The sequence below is a fragment of the Coffea eugenioides genome, chromosome 11, assembly GCF_003713205.1.
Source record: "Coffea eugenioides isolate CCC68of chromosome 11, Ceug_1.0, whole genome shotgun sequence".
Classification (NCBI taxonomy): Eukaryota; Viridiplantae; Streptophyta; class Magnoliopsida; order Gentianales; family Rubiaceae; genus Coffea; species Coffea eugenioides.
In genome coordinates, this window is record NC_040045.1 from 43,071,149 (window position 1) to 43,079,445 (window position 8,297).

An 8,297-nucleotide genomic window follows, 5' to 3' on the forward strand; every position below is an offset into this window, starting at 1 on the left:
GTTTTTTTTGGGTTTAAAAACGGCAACTAATTCTATTAATTAAATCACTGTATAGATTAGAGCAACTGCTCTACAATGTCTGCTCTTCGTTTCAACTTTGAAAAGGAGTGAAATATCAAATATGACAAGATTAGACGTGAAATGCCAAAAAGTAAAAAGTTTGAGGACTCAACCATAAATACAATCAACTTATAGGTAGTACCTTTGCAAGAAGCACAATAAACTAAATAAAAATTTGGATAATGTAATACGCTCTCCTTATTATTAATTAATTAATCAGTACTTGATACAAATAATAGTTAGGTCTGCCTCGCATCACTCCCGCCAGAACCTCAGTCATCCTCAGTCAGTGTGTGTGTGTGTGTGTTTTTTTTTTTGCCGCCGAAAGTCTCCGTCGGTCTCAATTTTACCGAAGTAACAGCGCTACCATTTCGTTGCTTTAAAGGTCAGGGCATGAAATATTTCCAAGTTTTTCTCCTTTTTCTTTGATGCTCTACTCACAAGAAATCACATTTAGGCATTTAAGCTTTATTCAAATTCATGGGCCAAACTATTTCGTCATTGAACGTGCAGTCGATGCTGAATCCAGCTTAGCTATCCCTGTTCCTGCTCATTGCTTAAACTGATTAGTTCTTTTCTTTTCCTTTTTCCTTTGGGAATTAAAATTTTTCTTGATATTTGTTGATATAGAAAGGTACTATGGCTTGGTGGGGAGATGCTGATGAAACTCGGGTTCTTATTGCACCAGGTAGCAGCATTTCGTAATCATCTCCTTTTTCCTATTTTCTTGTGTTACCGTAATTTACTATCCTAAAAATGACGTCTTTTTATGAAAAAGGAGTCTTTTTTGTTTTGCTTTTATTTTGTTTAACCGGTGGGCTATTTTTTTTTTCACAAAAGGAAGTTCATAGTCAATGTGGTTGCAAATTGTAATGAAACATTTGAATAGCATATACCACATGTTAATATGGGCTTAGAGAATGAGCATTTAATTTTGAGACTGAACCTTCTAAGCGTACTCCTGTAAAATTGCGTGTATTTGGAGCTTTGTAGTGGCCCAAAATAATCCGCATCCTTGAAGCTTGTAAAGTCTTTGATTTGTTGGCCATTTACTGGGTGTCAAATAAGTTTCCGTTGGTTCTTATTAGTTAGATCCACAAGACAAATCTAACTATATAAGAAGCATTTCCCTTGTTTGGAATGCATATTTAAACCCTTTCCTTTTGTCTGTTGCTTTGTTACTTATTTTATTATTGAACTTGGTATTCTTGCGGTATTGCTATTTCATTTTAGGAACTATATTCGTCGATCCTGTTTGACCTGTCCTTTCATTTCACTGTGCTAGAGCAGAACTTCTATATGCAATATCGATTTGTCTTCATTGATAAACTCATTGAACTGATTGGTGATATAAGATAATTGAATTTAAAGTCCAGTGCAAAAATCTGCAAACCTTTAAGCAAATCATCACTTGAAGCCTCATTTTAATAATATACAACTTATACTATTTTTCTTTCTACATGTAAGAAAGTCTTGCTTTTTAATAGTTGGAAAGTTTAACAATTACAGATCACGATACAAATGGGAATGGTTCAGGAAATGTTCTATCTCTTCGGCATCCCAAAACTGGTAATCCTACTCAAAACTCTTGGTTGCTTTAGTGATTATTTTATCTTTTAAGCTCTTCATGTTTGTAACTATACATTTGTGAGCAAGAAACTAAACATTTACTCTCTTTCAAGCGTTGACATTTTTACCTTTCATGCTGGTGACTTATTACTAAATGGATCCTTTGTTCCATTACTCTTTGTTTTCTTTAGAACGCTTTTTTGTATACACTTGGAACCAGTGTGAATATCTGTCGTAGTTAAAAACTACTTGTTGAATTGTTGGATTGCTCTTTGTTTTAGTGGGAAGAAGCCTTTTATGCTTTGAGTCTTTTCTGATGATGATGTTCTTATTAGTTTATTCTTCTCCTAGACAAGTCAATCAAGATATACATGATTATAATTTGTTGCTTATGTATCAGGAAATAAGGCATGCTACCTCTATTTTGATGAAGAACTTCTGGAACTTCACTGGTTTAAGCAATCTTATGGGTCTTGGTTCCTGGGGGATTATGTTTGTGAAGGTAAAATTATAAAAAATGAGCACCTTAACAAACAATCTTTTTTCGTATAAGTAAATCCATCTGGTACTAGTATATTTGTGGTATTATCATTCTTTACTAAGTTCCTCAGGATGAAGCCAAGTTTCCAAATGTCTTAAGTTTTGAGCTAAAATCAACATTGACTTTAGATTTTGTATGAATTAGGAGTGGGCTAACTCCATTCCAAGTCTTATTGTCGTATGTTGTGCTAGAGACATAAAGCAAGGACTGAATGTTCACTTTAGATGCCACAGAAAACTTCATGTAGTTTCTTGTGATGGTCATCTACAGTCATTTGCATGACTGATCAAAACCAACTGAGATAGTTAGAAAATAAGTTTCTCACTTTACTTGGAAAAAGTAAATGCAGGATGTAAACTGTTGTGTGAGTGAAACTAGGTCTGATGGAATAATGGGAAAAGTTTGACAGTGGATGAATAATGCTTTTAAAAATGTCACCAGAAATATGATGTTTTATCTATTGCTATTACTTCACGAACTTATGTTTTCTCTTGCGGTCCTTAAAAAAAATTAAATCTCGAGAAACCACAAAAATTTTCTTTCTCATGGAACTTTGTTCCTTTAAACAGATGGCCGCTTATATACTGCCACTCCAGTAGATCCTGTTTTCATCCTGCTGCCTATATTTGATGAAGCACGAATGAAGGTAATGTTGCGGCCTTTCTTTTTTATATGATTTTGGAATTTGGAGATTTTCAATGTGTTTCCTGTTCAGCTAACTTTTTAGTTTACAAATGGTAACAGTCATATTCATCTTGGACATGGGAAAATACATAATTTTTTCCACCAAAGGAACTCACTTAAGAGTCGGAATGATTTAAATGTGCTTTCATCTGATTCTTAACCTTATTAATACATTACATGTGTTACTGAGTGATTTGAGTAACGCCACTTGTAAAGTGATTGGGGTGCAACCTTTTCTGGTCTCTGTTTTATGAACATGATTCATTGTTATATTCACGAGCATGCAGAAAAAAGATGATCCAGGGAAATTCAGGCAGCTGGATGAGATATTGTATGTTCAAGGGTATGAAGGATATCAACAATTGGCATCTATTGCAGAAAAATCCATGCAAATAGTCTGTGATTTTAAAGGTAATTTATGTCTTCTAGCACATTGACTGCCACATATTGTCATTTAACATAGTATTTTTGGGCTGAGGTGGAAATGAGTTATTGAACTGGAGCACTCATTTTGAAAATATGAAAGTGGGAAGTACAGTATTGAAACATTACAAGGCAAAACTGCACTCTGTTTGGGTAGGAGGAATGTATGTGGTATTGATTAAAATGCCTCACATACCTCTGTGCGAGGCTAATTTCTTGAGGAAGCTAAACTGCTTTTGTTTATCTTCCTTTCTTTATGACAGAAGTTGGATCAACAAAGTTTTTTAGGCTTAATGACTCGAAGGTGTTAAGGTGGTTGAGCTATAAGGTCAGTTGATCTGTTTTTACCATTGATGTATATCATTGCCCTGTTATGCCTCCAAAGTTAATGAGGTAGAGAAGTAAATGGCCTAATTGAAGGAAATAAATGAGGATCTCTCTACTTGAACTGAATACTTTAATTTCCTTGAGAAAAAAAAACATTGCATTGTCCGCAAAAGCATTGGCGTACAGTCTTTTTATATCAATCATTATTTGACAACTGTAGTGAATGGCAAATTGCGGCCAGGGGAAACTTTCTTCTTTGTAAGTATATAGGGTACTTGTTATGCTAAATTCATTTTTATTCGGCATATGCAAGATTTGGAGTCTTGTGCAATCAAGCTCCTCAAGATCTAGATAATGGATTTGGGAATTTGAAATTTGAGTAAAACAAATTTATACTGAATAAGGAAATCAAAAAGTATACTGGGCCTAAGTAGAGAAAAAGGGTTCATATACCTGATCTGATGTAGTATCCAGTTTTGGCTTAGGAAAAACGTTGTCAAGCTTGTCATCATTTACTCAACCAGAACGGGCATCATAACTTAAATTAGAAGATCTTTGCTTTCTTTCCATGGTGTTCCAAGGTAATCATTCTCCACAGATGCGTTAAAGGGCAAATTATGAATCTGCAGTTCCAATAAGGTAAATTATTGTACTGGTCCATTGATCTTGAGTGTTGACTTGTTTTGGGATATTTAAAAGATTTCACAAGATTCAAAGAACAAAATCAAAAGAAAAAAAGGATTTTGGTAAGGTGCGCCAAGGCAAAATTATATCAATTGTGACAGCAACAATCGTGCTGCTTGCACAAGTTAGTGATATTACCAAGTTGCTTTATTGCCTATAAGTTATCAGCCACCTAGTTGACACTTTCTTCTTATCTAATAAGAGGATGGTTCTAATCCTTTGGTCTAAAATGATCTCTAACGTGACATAGGAAATAACATGAGGAGTTGACTCTGTTTGCATCTAATAGGTTTCCAGTTTGAATAGGTATTCTTGTTTTTAATCCTTTATGGGGAAATTCTGTTGCTTTTGCATCTAATAGGTTTCCAGTTCTTGCAATTTGTAGGTGCACCAATTAAGGCAGGTTCTACCAACGCTGGATAAGAACTATGCTGCTCAAATTGAGAGAGCTACATGTATGGTTTCTGTTGGTAATCTTTGAACATTTAAAACTTTATGTCAAAAAGTTATGCTATCTTTTCTGCCAGTTGTGGGCTCAAGTTTATATTCTCTAGGCTATGAAAAGCCACAATACATCTGAATATGCTGAGTCTAAATACTTATAAGATACATAGAGAGAATAGTGGTGATCACATCTGAACATCCAGTTTCTGGTGGTAGATGCTGCATTAAGTTGAACATGCTTTAATGTTAGCTAATTAATGGATCTTGTTATTGGTTTTATGTTATGGAAATCCAAAACATCAAGGTTTAACAAGTTTGATGGTACAGTGGTTGATGCGGTCTCAGTAATTGGTGAATACTTGAATGAAGAGCCTTGGCTGAAGCTTCTTTGCGGCAAGTTAAAGTATAGCCTTCAATTATGTGATTACAAGTAAATTTATTTCTGAATATTATTGAATATAATGACTGTTACATCAGAACGCACTCTTCCTCGCCCTTCATGCTTGCAAATGAATGATTTTGAAGCAACCTAAATAGAATAGTGGTATGCTAAGTGAGAAGCCACTAAATTGGGTTTAGGTGGAATGGAAAGAAGTATTTATGACTTTGCAAGGTGACTGATGCTGAATAGCAAGTAGCAAACCACGCGATTGCATGAGATGGGGAGCTTGAAACTGCTGGAAGGCATTGATTTTGACTTCAAAGTAGATGGAAGGAATTTTATTCAATGGTCCGGTAAAAACTAGAGAGAGCCTTTGCAGGCACCCTGCATTATTCTCCTGAATTGGCCTGTATACCTTGAAAGCCAGCTGTTGGCAGCTCATATTTCATTCTAAAGATGAAGAACAAATATGCGAGTCAAGAAAGTAGCATAAACTAATATGATAACCTCTCCCCCTAAATAGTTGAAGTTTTAGCTACTTTGTAAATCATTACTGGTGTAAAACTTCTAGTTTCTAAAAGGTTTACATATGACAACTTCAGCCCAAGTTTTGTTGTGGAAAGTATATGTCACAAGAAGAAATTTCAGTCAAATGGCAGGTTGGATTTTCTGATGTAACAAATCTAAGGTCATTTCAAAATGGAAAATGTGATTATACCAATGAGCGAAAGAGACATTTTTGGCACTTAAAACCTGTGGATTTTGCTTGAAAATTGAATTAAGCCAAGTGGTTTAGGCCTTGTTTTCTTGTCTGAGAACGAGTCGTCCTTCCTTTAAAAAGAAAAGAGACATCTGCCTCTGAAAGGATAAGAATTCATCTTCATGACACAATTAGAACAGCTTTTACTGCTGCTATTCTCCTAATTCCCTTCATCCTCTCATGTGAAGGATAAACACTTAAACTCTTTGAATATCTGCTCCTTCTGGGTCATTGTCCCTGGCTATATGGCTCCAGCTTAATATACAGGGGATGAATTCGAAGGAAGGGACCTAGTTGTCAGCGTTGAGATGAATAAGTTTAAGATCCATAGGATTTTATTTTCATTCTGATAAAAATATTGTTTTTGTTGTTTTATTTTCAGCTTGTGCTTACAGGATGAACTGAGATCACCAGAGCGCAAAATTCTTCCATCCTCACTTGAAAGTGGTCAGGCATCGTTTGATACCAATGCAATTCAGGTAAAGAAAACCTAATTGGGTTGTACATATGCTTGTATGTATTGCTGTGGGAAGACAAAGCTAAATTTTATTTTGATGTACTTATTTTCACCTACTGAATCTTATGTCGCACGTAAGTGTGGTTTATGCTTTTTGATGCTAGACATTTGTTAATCATTGACACTTCAGAGTCTGGCTCAAATTTGTCTTCTGAAACTCCAACTGTGAATTACTTGGTGAATTGGTCATAGGAGATAAGAACAAATTAACAGAGTTCTATCATGAAGATGAGGATAGTGTGGGAGTGATATGGCCACCGTGGGTATGTCCTGCAGCAGGATAATCTCCTTGAGAGGGGGAGAGAGGAGGGATTTGAACTAAACAGAGCTGTAGTTTTTGAAAATGGTCTCGAAGAGAATGTTATGATGGTTCGGTTTTAAGATTCCTTGTCACAGTTGTCTTTTGTCCATTAATTTTTCAGGAAAAGACGGGGCTTGAGAAGAAAACTACTGGAAAAGGAAGGCTAGCAAAAAAGGCCAAAGTAGAGAAAAACACTCGAAATATCAAAGACATGTTCAGCAGAGCTTCGAGAAAAGGAAGTTGAATTTTGCCGTATAATTGGCTGTAGCAACGGTATGGCACTGTAAACGCGTGATGAAGGGGGCAACGGAGGCTGCAATGAACAATTTGGGCATTGGCACCTGTAACGTTCTCTTGAACAGATGGCTTTCTCCTTGGCCTGTGATTCAACACTTCAACCCGAAGGCTACTGCTTCTGTACAATGTTAATAAACATAATTGCTGTATTCTTAGTGGTACAAGGGTCAATGAATCAACGGTTTATACAAATCTCAACCCTGTAATTCTTCCATATATCTGCCTGTCTTTCTTTAAGGACCTGATGAAGGTCCATGGATTGAACTATTTAAGACGTGAACTCAGAGGAGCTGCCATAGCTACGAGGTACTTTAGGCTTGCAAGTAAATGGAATTGCTGATTTCTGGTTAGTGGCCTTTACACTAGTCAATAATGTATTATTGTAGCCATTATAGTTTTAGTGGACTGACCACAGTGTTCTTTCTCTCTTCAATCTCTGCATTATAATGCAATACATCAGATTTATTTATTATTCTTCATGTAAATGTTATAAGAGTAAATATTATATATACTGACAGTATATATATTATCACGGCTTGATAGTGTATATATTATTACGGTTGAATGCACGATACATATGCAACATTTGGATTATATGTCATGCATCTAACAGTAAAAATATATTATATATTATAGAAAATTAATTCATATTATAATGGGAATTAAAAGAAAGAAAAAAGCTTCTTTTTTTTTTCCCTACCTTTTCTGACGGGGTACGAAACACCTTCCGGATGCCATATAATCGCGAGGCGTGAGGAGACATAATCTGCGGCGTTGCAGATAGAGGTGGACCCTAGACATCAATCAATCAATGATTGATGCTAGTGCCAGGTCGGAGGAGCCCAGGTGGAAGCAATGATGAGAGTGTTACACGTATACAAATAACGCTGCTTGTGTACGGATCTTACCGTGTCCTTGACCTATCTAATCCGATTCGACAGCCTGCTCGGCTTTGGACAGTCTTGCTTTTGGGGCATGGGGTGGGCCTCATGGGTTTGAGAACCGTTAATTTATCAGACAAATTGCTGAGGTGAAAGAGAGTGCAGGCAGGGATTTGGCCCCCATAGGATTTCCAAACCCATGCAGTCACTGACAAAGAGACTTGGACTGGACTTGATCAGCAACAGATAATTGGGACAACAAATACAACAAAAAGAACATCCCGTTTATTGGGCCGTTTCTCGTTCGATTGTGACTTAACGGCCCGTACGAGAATCTCTTACGTTACCAGTCAATTAGTGTGCAGGATGCCTTTTAGGTGCATAATGTTTAGGTACTTTAACTTATAGATGGGCCTAAGCACAGTTA

At 36.2% G+C, this 8,297-nt stretch overlaps 1 protein-coding gene across 5 annotated transcripts; it reads left to right on the plus strand.

The window, feature by feature from the left end:
* Positions 1 to 336: 336 nt before the first annotated feature.
* LOC113754233 (ribonuclease H2 subunit B) lies at positions 337 to 7,422 on the plus strand. 5 transcript variants are annotated; one of them, XM_027298600.1, is made up of 11 exons: positions 337 to 445; positions 691 to 748; positions 1,570 to 1,629; positions 2,030 to 2,131; positions 2,740 to 2,816; positions 3,142 to 3,265; positions 3,541 to 3,605; positions 4,674 to 4,743; positions 5,060 to 5,135; positions 6,257 to 6,353; positions 6,814 to 7,422. In XM_027298600.1, the coding sequence occupies exons 2-11, from the start codon at positions 700 to 702 to the stop codon at positions 6,934 to 6,936; spliced, it is 843 nt and encodes a 280-aa protein (XP_027154401.1). In that variant the 5' UTR covers positions 337 to 445; positions 691 to 699; the 3' UTR covers positions 6,937 to 7,422. The 5 variants fall into 5 exon arrangements, with proteins under 5 accessions (XP_027154401.1, XP_027154402.1, XP_027154404.1 ...); XM_027298601.1 differs by lacking the exons at positions 5,060 to 5,135; positions 6,814 to 7,422; XM_027298603.1 differs by lacking the exons at positions 5,060 to 5,135; positions 6,814 to 7,422 and having other exon boundaries at positions 4,658 to 4,743; positions 6,257 to 6,327.
* Positions 7,423 to 8,297: the final 875 nt, after the last annotated feature.

What these genes read in the sequence shown, in the direction of transcription:
- LOC113754233 (XM_027298600.1), top strand. Translation starts at nt 700, where the DNA reads ATGGCTTGGTGGGGAGATGCTGATGAAACTCGGGTTCTTATTGCACCA. An exon ending in TCTTCGGCATCCCAAAACTG is followed by an intron (nt 1,630 to 2,029) that starts GTAATCCTACTC and finishes CTTATGTATCAG; the next exon opens with GAAATAAGGCATGCTACCTC. An exon ending in TAAGGTGGTTGAGCTATAAG is followed by an intron (nt 3,606 to 4,673) that starts GTCAGTTGATCT and finishes TGCAATTTGTAG; the next exon opens with GTGCACCAATTAAGGCAGGT.